We start from the raw sequence: 20,106 nt of genomic DNA, 5'->3' as shown, positions 1-20,106 counted from the left end.
ACATCCTTATATACACACACAATACACATAACAAGCAAACAGCCTCACAGCTACACACACACACATACACACACACACACACACACACACACACACACACACACACACACACACCCTCTTTCAGGACATCTAGGTAGCCAGTATTCTGTGTGACCCTGAGGTGGTGCAATAGAAAACTCCTAGAGACAGAAGAGTAACACTAGTGACGCTGGATCTAAACTCAATACGGATGTGTCAGACTCAGAATGCAAAAGCTCCATTTCTCTTTGGGTTCATGATTAATCAATGCATTTGGGCACTGCAGCACAGTGTATAATAAATGTAAGAGTTATTAAAATAGATAGCCGACAAAGGAGAATACCAGGCAGTATTCAGGCAGGAGAGAAAGTTTATTACAGAAGTGCTGGCCTTTGGCCAAGGTGATGCATGGCCAAAAGAGAGACACCCCTGCCCCTGCCCTCCCAGGGCGGACCTTACAGTAAACAGTCCCCTTCCCCACCCAAGTGCACTCTTTATTTTGTTGAAGTGAGTTCTGGTGCTCTCATTGGATGCATGCCTCCTCTTGTGAAGCAGAATCTTCTTGGGATGATTCCTAAATCCCCAGACCTTAACAGACATGTTAGAGGCTAAAGTCAGAGCACAGGTCGAGCTCAGTCTGGATTTAAGGCCACATGGAGAAGTGAAGCTATGAGTCTAGGGGTTTCATTCAGAATGAAAACGTTTTTCACTGAGTCTTACCAGGGTTATGTGGCTGCTTTTGCCCAAGCAAAGTGAATGGAACTGCGTATTGGAGGGGACACAGGCCAGAAGTAGAAGGTTTGACTTGATTGCCATAAGATCCTGGCCTTGCTCTTACCTGGAATGTTCCTGTCTGTTAGAGCAAGTCCTGATGGGGACAGAACAGGGTCAGAATATCCTCCAAGTATAACTAAAGGCTGTCAGTGCTTAGGACCACAGGTACTATTGCCTGATGGAGTCTGGCTCATGGAGGAGCCACACTAGCTCCAGACAGCTGATATAGAAGGTACTCAAGGCCTGTCACTGACCGAACATAGTCCCAAAGTCCATTGGGCTTTTTTTTTTTTAATCACAACACATCTTTGGGCACTCTGGGAACTTGGGCTATGTAGGTCGTCACTGCCATTGGTGAATTTCAATCACAATTCTTTGGGGGGGGGAGCACAAACACATTGGGAAAGGAGGGCTCTGTTATCAATAAGCCCCAAGAGTACAGCAGGATGAAGCCATGTGAACATATTGGCAACCTTTGTGTGATGAAGCACACCACGGTATGAACATTTGGGGAAAACCCACAAAACCACTGGGCACAAGACACACTCAGAACAATTCAGCAAAAGCCAGTGTGAGAGGATAAGGGTTCCCTCCCAAGCAGGAATTTTTGGTTTTCCCAAGTAAGAAAGCAGTGAGAACGGTTACCTTCCTCTCTAAAGTAGGTCGAAACAATAGACACTTTCTATGAAGCAAAAATTGCTTGCTCGGTGAGATAGCAGCCGTCTTAGAAAATGTTATTAGAAGATGGAACATCCACAGCCGTGAGAATGGAGGGGACTGTGTCAGGAGAGGAAATTGAAAGTGTCTGAGTTGGTGGAAGACCTTGATTTACCTGTTGAAAAGGAAAGGATATTTCACATTCTGAGCCATGAGCCTGCGCTGACAAGTTCACTGCTTAATCAGAAGAATCCAGCAAATTAATAGGTAATTCTGATGGAATAACAAAACCTCTCTTGGGTGGAACATTAATTATCACCCTGCTGTAAGAGAAAGGTGACAATGTGGATTTGTCCAGGAAGAAGGCAGGAGAGAGCTATTTTCAGGGTCACTGGATTTCTTTTCATTTTTTTTTCTTTTTACAGAGCAAAGAGAAGCAATACAGAAGAACAAAATTCCCCTCCCCCCTCTGGGAGCAGAGAGCTGATAAGCTTTGTGAACTGCAGATTCCCCCGTTACAGGAAAGGATTAGCATATGGCCAGATCCTTTGTTTGCACGGGAAGACTGCAGTCTGCTATTGCTATGTGGGAGCAACTGCCATCTAAGATATTTTAGCCCAAGGATGGGGGTCTCTATTATTCCCTCAAGTGCCATCCACCCTGCTCCACTTCTTCCTTCACCACAGCTGGGACCTGACATCTAGGATTGTTTCATTTCCCTGCTTAGCCAGCCCATTCACACAGCTAGGAGATGGGCTGGTCCCCACTTATTGGTTTTGCACATCAGCTGAGGATTTGTGAGGCCCAGCTCCTTAGGCTGGTCCCTGGCCCCCCTGGGGCTGACCTTAGGCTCCCCCTCCCACAGATGCTGAGGACTTCCATCTTCTCTGAGTGTTTGCACAGACAATTCCCATGGCCTTGAATGCCTTCCTCCTATTTCTCTTGGTTAATTCCTCCTTGTCCTTTAGCCTCTCACTCAAGGGCTCTGCTGTGGTGGAAGTGTATTCCCCAAGGTTTCTGAGGTTGAAATTTAATCCCCATTGTGAGGTAGTAAGAGAGCGGAAACTTAATCTAGCTGTAGTGTTTAGAGGTGGAGACTTGGAGGTGATTAGAATTAGATGAGGTCAATAGGGGAGACCCCCATGATTAAATCCTGGTGAAAAAAAATCACCAGGATTCAATAAGGAAAGAGACCAACTCATACTACACATGCACATGTGCACACACGGACACAGACACAAATCACACACACACACACACACACACACACACACACACACACACACACACACACACTCCCTGTCTTGCAATGCAATGCCCTGAGCTACTTCAAGGCACTGTTAATGAGGCCATCACCAGATGGAGGTCCTTGATTCTTGATCTTGAGCCTCAGAACTATGAGCTGAAATGCCCTCTCCTTTCTCTGTAAACTTATCCAGAGGTCTTGAGTTATTAGCAACTGAAAACAGACTAATACAGGTTCTTTTTCCAGGAAAGTTCTTCCAAATATCCCATCGTAGATGGATTGGCAAAGCCATCTCCAATTGTCCCATCTAGTGCCTTGTATATCGCAACCCCAATCCTGCTGGATCCTGAGGCTCTATATTAGTTTACCCCTGGGGCTGTGGACACGAGACAGGTAGTACTTAGAGATGACATGTGTGTCCTCAGAGTGCAGAAGAGGGACTAGAACATGATAGGAACTTGCTAGAAGTGTGAATCAATGACTTTCCCTAGATGCCAGGTGGTACAAAGGATGTGCCCTGCCCACAAGTTGAAATTCCTTTCAGTAGTGCAGGTTGCAGGTTCAGACTCTTGGGATGAGGGTAAAAAAATGAGTCCATTGAGAGGATCTTGAAGGTCCAGGGAATTTGAAGCTTCTTGGGAAATGCTCCACTTCTGGCTTCTAACAAAGATACACTGATGGATCCATTAGTAGTACTTTATTCATCCTATCTTGGGAGGAACTTATTTTTTTTTCCTGGAAGAAGAATGTGGAAGAGACTCAGAATTTTTTTAAATCCTTACCAGCTATGCAGTAGTATTCCTACAGATACCAGTCCAGGGACTGTTTTTAAGGAATACATGTTTCCTTTAAGGAATAATGTTTCCTTTCCTTTTAAATTCTCCAAATGATATACCAGGATTTAAGACTGTGTCAACTTTGGTTTTGTTAGCCTTTATTTCTGTCTTCTTTCTTTCCTTTTTTCCCTCCTTCTAGGGGTTTTTGAAGGATGTAATAGAGCAGGCCATAAATGTACTTGCATGTAACTGATGACTGGTTTTCAGACAGCCTCTCATGGCTCCACATGTGGAAAGGGCCAGTCTCAGGCTGGTAGGGTTGCTGTGCCCTGACAAACTGGTATTTGGCCATCTGTGAGTGATAAATCAGGCTTTCCACTCCACGGACCTTCAGGGTAGGAAGATTTCTCACTTGGATGAGATCCTAAGGGCAAAATGGTGTCTTATTTTTCTTTACCTCCACTAGGTAGACAATAGTAGGTCCAAACTCATCATAGGTCCTAACTAAGGTTGTGTAGGATAACAGTGTGCTGTTGATGTCGGATGGGAGATTAAAGGCTCATGTTAATTACAGATGGCAAAGAGGCCTCTGTGAGACCTTCTACCTTAGAGCCCAGGAGCCAAGCCAAGCCGACCATGGGGTGTGTGTACTATCGAAAAGGCAGATGGCAAACATACATCCTCAAGTCTAAGAATCAGAGTTTCAATACGCCCACCAGGTTTGCTAGATGTGGATATATTGGCTATGTGAACCTTGAACTAAGATTTTCAAGAAATGCTACACCTTCTAGCTCAAGGTATATTTTTCTAGTCTTTCTAATTTTTGACTCCTAGGCAACATGTAAGTGGAAAACTCAGTTCCCTTTTTTTTTTCTTTTCTAAACCCAAATGAAGTGGATGCTTTGCATGGTGTTGGCACTCACTCAAGAAACATTTGAATGAATGATTGGGAAGTGCAGGCAAGCTGGCCGGGACATCTGTCGCAGTGCTGATGGCCAGCATGGATTTGGCTGTTCCAGCTGGCTGGGTGTGACTTCTTGTCTCTGTTTCAAGCGCCCTCTTTGAGATGGGGGGTGGGGGTGGTGGGAACAAGCTACCTTTTAAGACAGGACAAACCCTTTCTTCTATTTAGAAGGTATTGTAAGAAAATTTCCAGGATGCTTGCATACCTGTTCATTACATATGTATTTACCTCTGCCTTCTGTGTGCATAGCATGCACCTCCATTCCAGCTCCAAGTCCACATGGACTAGTGAAAGGGTGCTCCTTCCTAATTCCCCTACGTGCCAGTTTGACCATCTTCAACCTCAGAGTATTGATGGAAGTTATCCCGGTCAAAGCCCACTGGCAGGTTTTTGGTGAGATCACTAGCCTCACCAAACAAGGGACCGGTCCTTAGAAAGCAACCATGTTGGCTATTGTTTTTGCAATAGTTGTTCAAAAAGTCTAGAAAGGACCTAGTGATTTCACAGTAGGCATATCAGCCACCTGGGGATGGTAGGGTAGATGAATGCTAATTTTACAAGTGCTTGGAGATATGCTGGTACCTTCATAAGACTCCAGGGGGGCCTGCAATCCCCTCTCATTGGCTGACCTTCAATCTTCTAACATTAGAAAGCTCAATAAAAAAGGAAAAAAGAAAACCCAACTTTATACCATAGTACAGTTTTGCAATTTTCTCTGAGGTCACTATTTCTGTGGAATGCCTAATGGGAACTTGCAATAAAAAGGACAGCTAATTACAGGTTAGTGGCTAAAACAACACTTCACTGGGGGAACTTATGCATATAGGTTGAAAAATAAAATAGGGCTGGATGGTGTTTGATTTCTTTATGTTTATTCAAGTCACTGGCCCGGGCAGGAAGGTAAGATATAAAAAGGGACATTTTTGGAATAGTTGTTTTTGAATTATGCTTATGAAATACACACTGTGTGATGAGGACATGTGGGAAAGCTACATTCTAACCGCATGACTAATTTTTAAAGCCTTACAGAGAGAGAATTCCCCTCGAGAACGCAGCTGGGCTATTCCTTCGTGGACTGAATGTGTCAATTATGAACTGAACTAAAATGAAATTTCATCCATTCTGGCAATTTGAACTGAAGACTGGACACAGCAGCTTGGGGTATTACGTAGTACTTTATGCACCCAGAGCTATTATTTTTATTAACTTTAAGACATGTTTTACATAAAAACAGGCAACATCAGAAAATCTCAGTTGATAAATGAACATACTATATCACAGCTGATTTCATTCCACAGTAACCTACATTTATTAGTTAAATAGAAGGATCAGGAACAAAACTGGACCTCATTCCACCTTTAATCCTGGATACAAATTGTTTGAGAGTTATTTCATTCGAGTTCTGAAAACCAAACATTAACCTATGCCATCTGATCCATGCAGCAAGTGATAAATTCAATATTTTCAAAGGGAACATTTATTTATTTATTTCTCCTACCAAATTGAAACCTTTTGGAAACTTGTTTAAATGTATCAAGTTCTCAGCCTACCTTTTTAGAATGCAAGAGCATAATGCTATTTAATTTCACACTCAACTAATCCTTTAATAATTTTCTCCCAGTCAGAATGGAAAAAGCTATTATTAATTTCCTAATAATGTTTTCAAAGTTATTGAGTCTATGACTCTAACCTTGGACCATTTTCAATTTCTTCTTATGTATTCAGAGAATACACTAAAGATTAATGTCAATGACAAGTGAAAAATTGTCCCTAGAGAACAATTCAAGATCTTTTCCTTACCATGTTTGATTTGGTTAGAATGAGTTGACATTATTAGAATCTTTAACATCACTCTTAGAATCCTACTTTAAAAAAATACCAACAGTGAAGGCTTTAAAACTATTACTTAATTTAATCAAGTATGTCACAGACAAAAATGTACAGTTTTACATTAGAGAAACATTAAGGGTCTCAGTCTTATTGGCCCCCATCTCCCCTAAAATACTGAGGAAATTTACAGGTACAGTTTAGTTTTCGAGACTGCTTTTTCTTTAGGGAAAACGAATGGACCTAAATTTCTCATTTTTCTCCATGGGCAAGATATTGCAAATCTCATCAAAACACCTGCCAGGTAGATGCTCCACTTATTAAAAAATTATCACTGAAGCCTATGTTGACACCAACAACAGAAAGAAAACCACTCTAACCAGAGGCAGTCTAAGTCTCTATACTGAGTTTCCTATTTTTACCAGTTTATGACCCTTAATGTTACTGGATGGGTGGCTGCATGTTTGAGATGATTTAAAAAATAACAGACAGGCTTAAAAGCACCTCCTCCTTCAGTATGTAGTTACATACAAACTAAAGATTCCATCTGACAGTCCGGGGGACTCCATATGTAACTGTTTCATGGATAAGCACCATTGAGCCAAATTTTAAAGCACCTTTGCAGTGATCAAATGTTTCATGTATCCTCAAGTTTCATCACTTCATTTACCTCTAAACAAAAAATTGTGGAGTGTCATGTTATGCCCTCCTTGTATCTTAATTGACAAAAGTATTAAGTTTGGATGAGTTTTTGACTGTTGCTTTCCTCAGCAGACTAGAATGGCATCATGAAATTTAATGATTATGTTAATAAGGAAGTCTTATTAACGAAGAAGCATGGATCTGATTTTCAATACTACATGCAAAGTAAAGGTTTATTTTAGAGAATTTCCCCCATAAATCCTAATGGGAAAGGCAGACAACACTTGGGAGAAGTTGTCCTTTGAACTGAATAATTTCAAGTTAAAAAAAAAATCATGTGGCATTTGTGTGTGTGTGTGTGTGTGTGTGTGTGTGTGCATGCACATGTGCACATGTATTTGCATGTGTGCCCGTACCAGGGTTTAAACTCAGGGCCTGAGTGCTGTCCCTGAGCTGTTTGGCTTAAGGCTAGTAGTCTACCATGTGAACCTCAGCTCCATTTCCAGCCTTTTGGCATTAATTAAAGATAAAAGTCTCACAGACTTTCCTGCCTGGGCTGGTTTTAAACTGTGATCCTCAAATCTTAGCCTCCTGAGTGGCTAGGATTGCAGAGATGAGCCACTGATACCTGTGTATTCATATAGCAATTTTTTTTTAAAGAAATGACTTAGAAAATGCATAAGGAAAGCCAGATACTGGTGGCTCATGTCTATAATCCTAGGTACTCAGAAGGCTGAGACCTGAAGATCATGGTTTGAAGCCAGCCTGGGAAGAAAATCTATGGTATTCTTAATCTTCAATTAACTACGAAATTTTTGGAGTGGAGATATAACCCAAGTGATAGACAATATTGAGTGATAAAAACTAAGGGACAGCTTAGCACCCAGGCCCTGAATTCAAACCATAATATAACACACACACACACACACACACACACACACACACACACACAAGAAAATGTGTGAGCTGTAATATATGTGTATGACCCATTAAGAATAAAAGCACATTGAAAGAAATCATTATCTTGACATTTTTGGATCTTTTTGGATCTTGGTGCTTTCCAAAATTCTGAAATCACGAAGACATATTCTAGCTTTGTTGTTGTTGTTGTTGTTGTTTGTTCTTTTCTCAGGAGAATTGGAAAGAAGTTGGTAAGAGGTGGAGGATGAAAGTTCATTCTTTGATTCAGGCCCCCAAATAGCAAACTTCAGCCTGGGGCACATTTTTCATGGTCAAATTAAAAACCTTTGAGAATAGGAGTTTATCATGAAAATGCTGACAGAGCCTTACCTAGAGAAGGGCTAGGGGCAACACAATAATATTAAGAAAGCTCTCCCTTGGCAAAATTGCTTAACACAGGGGATAGAGTTCTCTATCAGATGCCTTTGGCTAGCAAACAACCGTGATTTAATGTGCTTGAGCCCTAGTCATATAGTAGCTCTATGACCCTCTAAGTCAATTTTTCTTTGCTTTTCTTTAAATTCCAACTGAAATATGCCTCAAAGGGTAAAGGATTGCAATTTGAGCTTTCATTCATAGATATATTGCTTTCTTTCAACAATATCTGATGGGCCCGTTAACCACCTCCCATGTGGGTGGCTAAGCAGTGTATGGCAAGGTCTCATTGAATACAAAACACCAAGTATTTTCAGTAGTTTATTCACATTTTTTCTCTGCTTATTTTTTAATATGCACCACGTGTAAGTTAGATGAGGGCTATGGTTAAAAACATTTTCAATGACTGAAATCTTACGTTTCCTTCTAATGATTTGGAGCAAATTACATACCCATTGATTATGATGAATAAAATGACTTTTGCTACAATGTTGAGAAACAAATGTGTTCATTAATATGAACAGTTCTCACCTACAGAGATGATTTATACGATGCAAGTAATGAAGCTTCTTCCTTAACTAGTCTACTATCAAACTGAAAAGATGAATCTTTAAATTCCCTTGAAAATACCATATGGTTTGTCCTAAGTCAGTAAAGGAAAGACAATCCCATCACCAGCCCACCACCATAAGAGCTATCTTAAATACCTGAAAAAAATATGAAAACACTTGTGGCAATGATTAAATTGATAATTACACAGATACACTGCCATCATGGTAACATATTTGTTCTATGATAAATGAAATAAAAAATAAGATCAATTTGGTTATAGAAATCCCTTAAAGAACACCACCACTCAGTTATTTCAAACTTGAACTATCCCAAGAATGTTGAAGAAGAAAAAAAAATTAGAAAGCACTGACTAAAAGCAAAGCAATCTGGCTACACCAACGTCATCAGCATGCCTTGTGCTTGTATGTTAACCCTCTGAGTATATCTCTGACATTCAAGATCTCGGTAGCTTCATGCTGGAAAACATTGCATTCCATCTGATTACTCAATATTTCTACTTGACAGGTCACATTCCACTGTTGATTCATCATGAATCACTTAAATTCTACAGCTATGTGCTGGGAGCCTCATGCTGAATGGGTCCTGCATTCTTCTGAGCTGCCACTGTACAGTGTGCTGAGAAACACTGTAGAGTTTCCTTAGGTGTTCCTGGAAAAGGGCCTGAGCTATGCAATTTAGGCCTTGTACACTGTTTATGCTAGCAACATGTATAATGCCTAAGGACAAAGTCGTCATTTAGAGAAAGGAAGGAAAATGTCAATCTACTATAAGCAGGTCTCTGCCCAGAAGGTTCTTCATAGTTACATTTGTATAGAGTTGAAGCCAAACTGTATAGCTACTCCTTAACGTTAAGTGTAGTGCTTTGCTTTTGAGCTCCAGAGAAAATAGTAATTTCTGGTTAACTCAGTGTCTTTCCCTACCACATAACATCTACATACCAACACCCTTCTTGGAGTTCTGTATCTCCCCTCTTCCCCCAAAGAAAGACATCCAGTTTAATTTGTTGATTTATGCTATTTTGTGATTTTTTTTTTCTTTTTTTGCCAGACCTGGGGCTTGAACTGTAGGCCTGGATGCTGTCCCTAATCTTCTTTTGCTCAAGGCCAACATTCTACTACTTGAGCCACAGTGCCACTTCTGTTTTTGTTTGTTTGTTTGTTGATTTGTTTTTGTTTTTTGAGTAGTTTATTGGAGATAAGAGTCTCACAGACTTTTCTATCCGGGCTGGCTTTGAACAGTGATCCTCAGATCTCAGCCTCCTGAGTAGCTATACTTTGTGATTTTTATGTGTGATCATTTCTGGATGCCTAATGGGGGAAAAGTCCCTAAATAATTGTTTTATTTAGGAAAGAGCAGAAAATCTGGGAGTCTGTGTTGCAAAAGTAATGAATGACAGGTTATGAGTGTAAAAGTCTAGATGAGCATAGGCCTTATAAACTAAGGTTTGGAGTAAAAAACAGTTGTTGGAAATCAATGTGAGTTGGGAAAGAAAGATATGACTTGTTCAAAAAAAGTCAAGACTCTTGGACACTAAAATACATGAATATGTTATTGTTTTACTATCCAGGCACAAATTCTGAGATACCACTCATTGTTGTCTCTTGGTTCACAAAGCTGAGGAAACCTTAAGAGGCCATTTGAGCTAGACTCTCTGGTTCCAAAAAGCCCCTGTATACTTTTTGAGCACTGCCATAATAAGCAGGAAGCAGCAGCCCCACAATCTGAAATGTGATACACTCTACAAGAAACTCAGGCCTGGAGACACAGGCTTCTGATAATCAGAATGAAAATATGGGCCTTGGACAGAATTTGTCCCTAAGATAGAAAAACAGTATGTCCTCCTGAACAGCTAATGATACTAAAGACAGTGACATTATATATATATTCTCATCTCCTGGGGTGTCTTCTAGGTGTTTTATTCTACTCTTCCTACAAGACTGTAACCTAAGGGTGCTGGCAGAATTGGTTCATCTCTTTAAACTCCTTTTTAGAACATTCCAGATTGTGGTCCTATTGTGCCTTCCCCTCAACCACATTGCAAAGCCCTTGCCTCTTGCCTCCCTTGTGCCCAGCTCTCCAACAAATGGATCTCATACTCCAAAAGGGTTTCACACTGATGACTGCAGTATCATGAATGAAAAGGTCCATGAGAGAGAAAAAAAAAAAAAAAAGCACAGAAGCTTGTTCCCTCTTTTTGTTGGAAATTCTAGCCCTCCACAGCACCTGGTAATGTATTGCTCTTTCCCACTGATTTTGTCTGTCTGTTGATGTCTGTCTGATAAGGAGCAGACAGACCCTTGCTCTCCAGGTAGGAGACAAACGGATGATTTCCTTGTGGGTCTGCACCAGCACTAGCAGCAGCAGCAGCAGATGTAAAAAGCAGCATTTCTGGGGCATTATCAATATATCTTGAGACCTGGAGACAATTCTGGGGTGGGGGCACTGTCCATTTCTTGGGTTAGGCTGCCACAAACACAATGCCCTCCATTCCAGATGGAGGGCTCTATTATACAGAAGACCTTTATACTTCTAAAGCAAAGAATTCCCTTTCTTTATGGGATCTGTGTTCTAGGAAACAGGGTTGAATATATGCTGAAGTTATAAACCTATCTCACGTTCTAATCTCACAGTAAAGGATAAGCAAGAGAAAATTCTAGATACCCTTCTTATCTAGACATTTGGGTATCTTAATAACACCCCTTGGTCTGCAGTAAAATTTAGAAATGTGTGTTTGAGCAAGGGAGAGTTTAACCATAAAATTCTATGTACTCAGAGGGTTAACGTGCAATATTATAGACTGCAGATCCTAGTTTGATGAAAACACTTATTCCTTCTGTGTGTGTTGTTGTTGTTGTTGTTGTTTATTTTAATGCAAATTGGCCTTAACTCTTTGAGGACCAGATGAGCGGCAAATTACCATCTTCCTAAAACACCACATGCCATGTCTTTCGGTATGAACTCGCTACAATGGTACCCCAAAACATACTTCCTGTTCTGCCCTTCAAGCATTGAGTGCTAGATAGATCAGATGAAACTGTTTTTACAGAAAAATCTTTTTTTGGGGGGTGGAAAAAAATCTCAGAGTCTCAAAGGGTTAAGTTAGGACTTTGAGTAAAAGGATCTCATTAAAAGGGAGAGTTGGGGGAGCGAACAGTCTCGGAGGAGCTGGGGGAGTAGTCTTCGGATTCCGAGTTGAGTTCCGGAGGGGCTGGCTGGGCCTTGAACCGGTTTCTCACATCCTGGTTGCGTCTTCGTCGGAAAACCTGCCTCTCCTTATCAAGAGCGGTGGTCTAGCAGGGGCATAAAATGAGAAAGAGGACAATTAGGCCGAAGGAAATGGCAAGAGATTCTTTCTAGTACTTTCTGAGAGAAGAAGAAAAATGATAATAAGCTTGGCCAAGTTAACCGCCCCATTATGGATCACTTTGGTTCACGGCCACTCTTGGAAAGTTTTTGCACCCCCAAAGGAAGCTCTTAAGGCACAGGCAAGATGGATGATGTCACAGTTTGGGGCTCTACCCAGATTTCTGCCACCTCCACATTGACTACCCTTGCTGGCTTCCAGCCTTCCCAAAGCCACTCCCTTGATACATGGGAGCTTCAGACTTTTGGCAGGGATGTGTAGGAAAGCACCACTGGCCATGGGGAGCAACACTGGTCTTGGAGCCCACTTAGTAATAGAGATGAAAGGGGGTGATGTTATGAGAGACAGAAACAGAGCCACCAGCTCCCCCTGTCCTTTTAGCACCCCTTCCTTCTAAATGATCTTATCCATTGGTAAGGTAGGGTGGCAGAACTTCTGGGAAGGCTTAATTTTAATGAAACCAGTGCCTGAAATCGAACCCCAGGTTTCAAATGAAATGAACCCAAATGGAGACTGTCCTATGCATTTCATTTTGCAGGATTCATTTTCATCATAGTCCATGGCAATGTATGAAACTGAGATTTGCTTTGGGTGGGTAATGCAATTTCCAGTCTCTATGTCTCATGTTCCCCAGGAAACCTTAGATGATTCCCCAGGATGTGCTATCTGAATACAGTTCTGGAAGTTATTACAACAGCAGAATAGGGAACAGCATGACTTCATCATGGATTTAATGGGTGTGGGAAGGAATAGGGTCATTACAGCGAAACCTTACACAGACAGCAGAAGAACAGGTACAAAGCCTGAAGAGTAATATAGAACACATATAAAAGTTGAAGGCGTCCTTGTTTGAAAGTCCCTCTTTAAGAGGGCGTAGCCTGAAGGCTATTCTGCTTTTAAGAGATTACTTTTCCTCGACTGGGATCTCTGCCGCCATTTTTCCTCTGGAAAATTTACAGTGGGCTTCTTCAAAGAACTGAGATAAATTTATAGCTAGCCTGGTTCTGAGAACAAAGCAAAAACTAAGCCCCTTATACAATTGCAGTATAGCATTAGAACACTCTTAGATCTCAAATAGAGCAATCAAAGTTCCAAAATGAAGTAATAAAGGGAGCAATAGAGACAGTGTGTAGAACCAGCACAGTAAATGGCTTCATTAGGATGAGCTGTTCTACTTTAAAAACCATCCACACACTAAACAAGAATGCTACAAACCAGATGATAAACTTCAATAATTCACTTCTAGCTCCGCTAGACTGCAAATACAATGATTCAATCACTGCTTTACTAAAATATCTACCTTTGGTTCTTCACTTGTCAAGTTTTTAAGGACCCTTGTGTAGTGTATATAATTCTTGGTCTTATAGCCATCAATTTTATGAAATTTTCAGTGTCATAAACCTAAATTCCTAACCTTATTTAAAACATTGTAAAGTTACAACACATGGTATTTTGCTTTCAAAGTAAACTGAAAATGTTCTGTTTGTATGGAATTGAATGTTTGTAGAAAACAGATGTCTATTTAGTCTGACTTACATAAAAAGCATTCTGTAGTTAATCCAAGGGTAATATAAACTCTTCTCCTGGTCATAAAAAGTAAGTCTATTTCTACCTTCTTGAGGAAGAAAAGAAACTCATTGGTGTTGGACTAAATTCTATGCAGTGAACACAGACAGTCAAAGGTGAGGACCAAAAGCACACAGGGCTGTGGTCAGAAATTTTGTGCCTGCTCTGTCTGTGGTTCACTGTGTGGACTATTCATTCCATTCACTCATCTGTTAAATATGGAGCGCGAGTCATTCCTTCACCTTACAGAGTTGCTGTAGGTAAATATGGACATGAACACGCTTTCTAAACAGCCAAGACTCCCAGAAATAGAAGGTCTTCTGCTATTCCTTTATATTTTGATAGTTTTATTTACAAAGTAACTGCAGCCCATAGAAAAGCAATGCAAAATGAAGCCCTTGTTACAACTTAGCTCTGAGCACCTTCCCTTCCTCCCTTACAGGCACAAACATGGTTGTTTCTATTGGATTGATAGACTCTTAGTGTTGAAAGAGGTGTTATAAAGCATGTTTGTGCAATGCTGTGTCTCTACAGGTGGGTAACTGAGACCCAGGCATGTGGAAAGACTTTCCCAGAGTTACTGTGCTGACTAGGAACAGACTTCACTCCTATGCAAGGCCCAAGTCTTCCCATTTACTCTGAAATCTGTTGAAATAGAATAAAATAGAGACCCTGGACCCTAGAGTTCACTCCTGTTTCTATCCAAAGTGGTCTGGGGAGAGAAACAGATCCAGACAGAATCAAAAGGTAGAAAACAAGGATGTTCCCACATTACTGATTAGAAAAAAAAAGGAAGCAAAACGTTCTCATGAACACAAAGTCAGGATCCACTGACTCCAACCTATTGTGAATTACAGGGTCTGTAAATTCCTAGGAAGAGCTAAGGCTCCTGACAGGGATGCAGTCTTCTACTCAGGTAGATGTTCTAAATAGTCTCAGAAGCTAGAGCGAATGGCCAATGCTTCCAACTCACTTGCTCTTACAGATGTGTCAGAGGGTGACTCCTCTCCCTGAGCCAGACTCGCTATGCTATTGTCCCACCTTAGGTCACTTTAGGAGCTTCTTCCTTCTTGGTTCCTGTAAGCAGTCTTATAAATATGCCTTGCCTCCACTATGATCAACTGCTTTCCTCACCATCTTGTCGACTCTTTGATCAAGTCTTGGATGTTCTCTCTTCATTCTCCATACTTAATAGCACCTAACCAATACTCTATGAACTTGGTGGCTTTTGAAATATGGGGAAGTCCAGCAGAGATCACTTATATTTTGCAGGGGGCATCCAACCTTCAGTACATCCTGCACACATCTGACAGGTCAATTTCCAGAAGGTCCAATTTATTTGCAATTTCTCATAAAATCCAATTTCTTGTCCTAGCCCTGGCATTGTGATTGCATTAAAAGTTTCCAGTGTCTAGTTCCTCTTGTTACTGAAAAGGATTCTGTGACATTAGTAGGCTCATTGTCTCCTTTTGTAGACATTGGGTCTTCTTGGAGAGATGACCCATTACTCTGTTACTTAAATGAATTATATCTTAATTTCCCTTTGGACACCTCTCCACTGTCATAATGATTCCAGCAAAGGTGACCTTTTCATCTCTGGGGCAGGGCCAGGATGAGAAGCAAGCCTGAGTTGACTGCTTTTCTCCATAACCATGACTTGCTCAGGGTGGGCACAACCCAGTTTGTGGTGGAATGCAGTGAAATGTTTGCTGTGACTTCATCTTTACAATGAATCCCAGTTTTGAGAGGACAATAGACCTAGAGCTGCTTGTTACAACCTGGTACCAAATGATGTCAAGACTAAGAGTAGCAGAGTGGAAGGAAAGAGGGAAAATAAGCTTTGACTCAGTACTCACTCCATCTATCAGGAAGCCAGATCTTGCCAATGGACCTTTTTGATAAAGAAACCTAATAAATTTCCATTGGGCTTATGCCAGTTTGGATTGAGTTTCTTCACTTACTGTCAAAATAGTCCTGATAGATCACTGAATATACTTGTTATTCTTACTTCTATATCTTGACTCAAGCTATTCACTAACCTGAAAGGACCTCTCTTCTCCTCTGCCCAGTCAAATTTATTTATTCTCCAAGACTTGATCACATTTTACTTACTGCATCATACTTTAAAAAAAAGATACATAATCTCCTCAGGCAAGAATGTGTTGACTGAATTTTGGGGACTTAATTGTATATTGAGCTCTTTTTTTATCATTTGTGTGCCTACTTTTCAGGTGCTGTATAAATTCCTCTGTGGTACAATTTGAAACTTCCATTTATTTCTCAGGATACTTAGCTGAGTATGGTATTAGGCATGTATTACATGCATCTTAACTAATAAAGAGTTTTTAGAGGTGGATTATGTACTTACTGAGTAGCAACAAGAATAGAACCCAAAGCAACTTGGTAACACCGAAGAGTAAGAAGTTAAAAGTTCTGAGAATATAGTAAAGGATATATACACATATATTTACATATTTAAGAATATAATGTATGTTTTAAATATGGTCAAATTCTTTTTTTAATTTTCCCCAGTACTGGAGCTTGAAATTAGGGCCTTATTCTCTTTTTTGGCTCTTCTGTTCAATGCTTGCACTCTACCACTTGAGCCATCTCTATGTCCAGCTTTTTGCTGGTTAGTTGAAGGTAAGAGTCTCATGGGCTTTTCTGCCTGGGCTGGCTTCAAACCTCCATTCTCAGATTTCATCTTCTTGAATAGCTAGAATTACCGGTGCGAACTGCCAGTGCCTGACTGATCAAATCCTTAATGCCAGATAAAATTTAAATTATCTTCTATGTATGCATTTATCCACTCTATAACGTTTATGATGGTCCAATTTCTTATCACAATAAGCATGGTCCTACATGATATCTGTAGATCTTCATGACTCTAAAATGAACTTGTTCTAAAACGCGTGCAGTTTATCCTTTGCAATTGCATTAGCAACTACTTAGAACTGAAGAGCTGTGCAAGAAAAATATAACTACATCTTGTTATACACTTTTTAAAAGATTTTGTCATTGAACATGGATAGTGGAACTGATAATCTTTCTCAAAGCATCTGAAATATCTGAAATGTGCTTTGCCAACTTAAATTCTCGGCTATTTCTGAATACACAGAGAGACAGCTTCACTCTTTATCAATCATCAAGTAACCATCCATGTCAAGGACAGGGGCATCTTCTCCTCACTTCATGTCTTTCCAAGGTGAGGATCACCTCAAGTACAGGCTTGATGTTTCATTAGCATCTAAGACTTAACACATTTCTTGTTGTATTAGTTATTTTGCTTATGGTTTATGGCTGAGTTGGAGCCATCACTTGTGGGAATGCAGTAGAAATCACAGACTCCTTCTCACTACCTACTTCATTCAGAGCTCCTCAGAGGATCTAAAGGTTGCATGACCACATTAGGGTGCTAATTTTATCAGGCTAGAGGGGAGCAAGAAATTTCCTAAGATTCTGCTGGTGACCAGTAGTAACCAGATACAAATTTTCAAACAAGTTTCTTCAAAAATGTGCATGATGTCAAGTTCCACAGTAAATACTGGCTGAGAGCTATCAACTGGCCTGCGGGAGTGTGGTCAATAGCACTGAGAGCTGATAAAATAAAATGGCAGAGAGAAACAGAGTAATATAAACCTGTCAGGCACATAAGCAACACTGTATATCCCTGACTCAAACTACAGAACTCTCACTATCACAGAGCACCTGGCAGCTACTAGAGCAAGTGGGAAAATTGAGGAATGGAAAAATAAAGCCAGTTACCTCCAGCAATTCAGGTGGCTGCACACACCGTAGCTGGAAATACTGGATATATGAAAATCCATCACGTTTCTAGGTCTGCCTTCACACCAGGCATAAGTAAATAAAAGGCAGCATTTACCTAACCAGGAGATTTATTCCAACAAGAGGTACATCTAATGAATTTGGACTGACTTGACTCTTGTGAAATAACAGTCTTCCACACTCTGTTCAGATATTCCAAGTCCTTTTTTGCTGACACTAAATTGGGAACTCAGCACAAACATATCTGAACTACCCATCTGAGATACCCTATGCAATTGGAAAGGCAAAGCACAGCAATGGAGGAGAGAGGTCAGGAATGAATCAAGAACATGAGCTTCAGTATTAGCTTTGTTCTTGCTTCTTAGAATCACCCTTCATCTCTGTAATTCTTAAGACCTTTAGTTTAATCCCTATGAAAACAGCAGTAGGTAGAAGTCAAGAGAATTAGAGGTCCTAACTCAGCTTATTATGTGTCCTTGCATATGTCTTCTAACTACATTGAGTCTCAATTTCCAACTTCATAGACTGAAGTAGGGTGAGAGGAGGGGCAACCAGGCACGCTCCCTAGGGAAACTTTCACGTATGAAATTCTATGAATATGCTTAATACATCATCAATCTACTACAATGGGTTATGTTTTTCCTCTGCAAACAATAGGCCTCACAGTCTATGGATCAAAAATATTATTTCCACTCTGCAGAAATACAGGCAGGATTCACAAGGGATGTACCTCATTTTAGTTGTGAGGCAATGTGTTCTGTCATGGCAGTAATTATAGGATTTAAGTAACTGCATTTTTCAGAGGCAAATGCTGACTGCTTCTCCATCCCCCCCCCCTTTTTTCCCCATTTCTTAATTTATTGCTAGCCATCACAGACAGACTTCATTTCATTAATAAAAGAACATTATTGTGCATTTTGCCTTTTAGGCCATCCATTATTCATACTACCTAGGAGACTGAAGCAGGGGTGTCTTTGCTGGGGCATTAATCTCAGGAACCCTTTCCTTTCCTTTCCCTTTCTCTGGAGAGACAAAGTTATGGTTTGGAAATGTTTTGCTTGCTAGTAAAATTAAACTGACAAATCGATAGGCCTCTACCCCACCCTCTACATTTTTATTGGGCTTACACTCCTGCTTCTTGTTCTCTTTTGTTTTGCTTTTGCATCCTTTGGGCGTCCTTACCAGGAACTACAGAGAATCTGGAGACATGGCCTAGATTTGTCCTGGAGAAAAGATGATCATTGAAATGAGAAATGGAGGCCTATGTGGGATACAGTTGAGTAGCTTTCCAAGCTGCTTTCATGGTATGACTCTCTCATATTTTCCTTGTTTTCCGGGGAGACCTGATCTTCTACTTCTGCATCAGCAATCTTAAACATCAGCCTCTCCTGCTGACCTGGTTCTTAAGGAAATCCCAGTTGGCTTAGGTCTGTCATGGGTTTCTGATGGCTTCCCCTCACAGGGTTATTATGACCATTAGAAGGGTTTGAGTTCAGCCTTTCAGAGAACAAAATTCACATGCTTTCCTCTGCTCTGCAGCTCCTCATTTCCTGACATCTCATTTGGTCTTTATCGCACTAAGTTGCTAAAGAATTGCCACAGACAAGTGGCATCCCCCAGAAAATCAGTGCAAATTTAGAACTTACCCAGCGGGTGAATCAAGGGTAACTCCTTTTATTGCAAAACAATCTCAGCTTTGCTGAAATGCTTACTACTACGATGATACATCATCCTAGAATATTGTACATGTACATTCAGCGTCTAATCTTTTAAAGAATCCTAAAGTCTTCAAAACATCTCTATCTTGAAGACCATGAGAAGAATCATCCTTGGTTTTCTGCAGTGTTTAAGCACTCACTCAGTGACTTAACAAATGTTTGCTGAAGGCCTACTGTGTGCCAAGAATTCTATTAGGTAGCTGAGATACAGGTTTTAATAAGTCATATCCCTATTCTCATGATATTTACAAACATTCTCCCTTTAAGGATTGGGAAACATTTTCTGAAAAGGTCCAGATAGGTAATATTTTAAGGCTTTCAGGCCATATATACCTCTGACACAACTTTTCAAATATGCCACTGTAAGGCAGAAGCAGCCGTAGAAAACTTGTAAATGGAAGTTATGTGGCTATGTTTCAATAAAACTTTATTTACAAAAACAGGTACTGGAATATATGTGTCTGCTTGAGCATCATTCGCTTATTCTGTTCTAGGAGACAGCATTTGAAACTCGTGCTTCAAACTTTGGCTGCCTGGAGTGAAATTTGCTGTTGTAAATATCTAAGAAAAATATTAGAAGTTGGTCACTAGTTTCCCTAATTAAATCATCAAGAAGGTTCATGTTTTTGCCTTCGTAACAAATGATTTTGCTCTTAAGAAAAATCAATTTTCTCAGGAGAATCTGTCTTTTCCAAGAAGTGAATTTTTTTTCTTGGAAGAGAAGAAAACAGAAAGTCTGTTCTGAGTGGTAGTAGGGGGCATCTGTGAAGGCTCTTGTGTACACATGCCTCATTTAATTTTTTCCACCATTTTAGAGGTTACTATTATTATTCATATATATGCACAGATATGTATACACA

General features: G+C 40.4%; 1 protein-coding gene across 1 annotated transcript in view; it reads right to left on the bottom strand.

The window, feature by feature from the left end:
• Positions 1 to 11,941: 11,941 nt before the first annotated feature.
• Dclk1 (doublecortin like kinase 1) overlaps positions 11,942 to 20,106 on the bottom strand; it is a 327,731-nt gene continuing 319,566 nt past the window's right edge. Inside the window, exon 18 of the mRNA XM_048341504.1 lies at positions 11,942 to 12,102. Coding sequence (XP_048197461.1) covers positions 12,045 to 12,102 — 58 coding nt within the window. The 3' untranslated portion in view covers positions 11,942 to 12,044. The remainder of the gene's footprint in view (positions 12,103 to 20,106) is intronic.

This window comes from Perognathus longimembris, chromosome 3, assembly GCF_023159225.1.
Source record: "Perognathus longimembris pacificus isolate PPM17 chromosome 3, ASM2315922v1, whole genome shotgun sequence".
Taxonomy (NCBI): Eukaryota; Metazoa; Chordata; class Mammalia; order Rodentia; family Heteromyidae; genus Perognathus; species Perognathus longimembris.
Note: the sequence above shows the minus strand (reverse complement) of the source record. Positions and strands in the feature narration are given on the sequence as shown.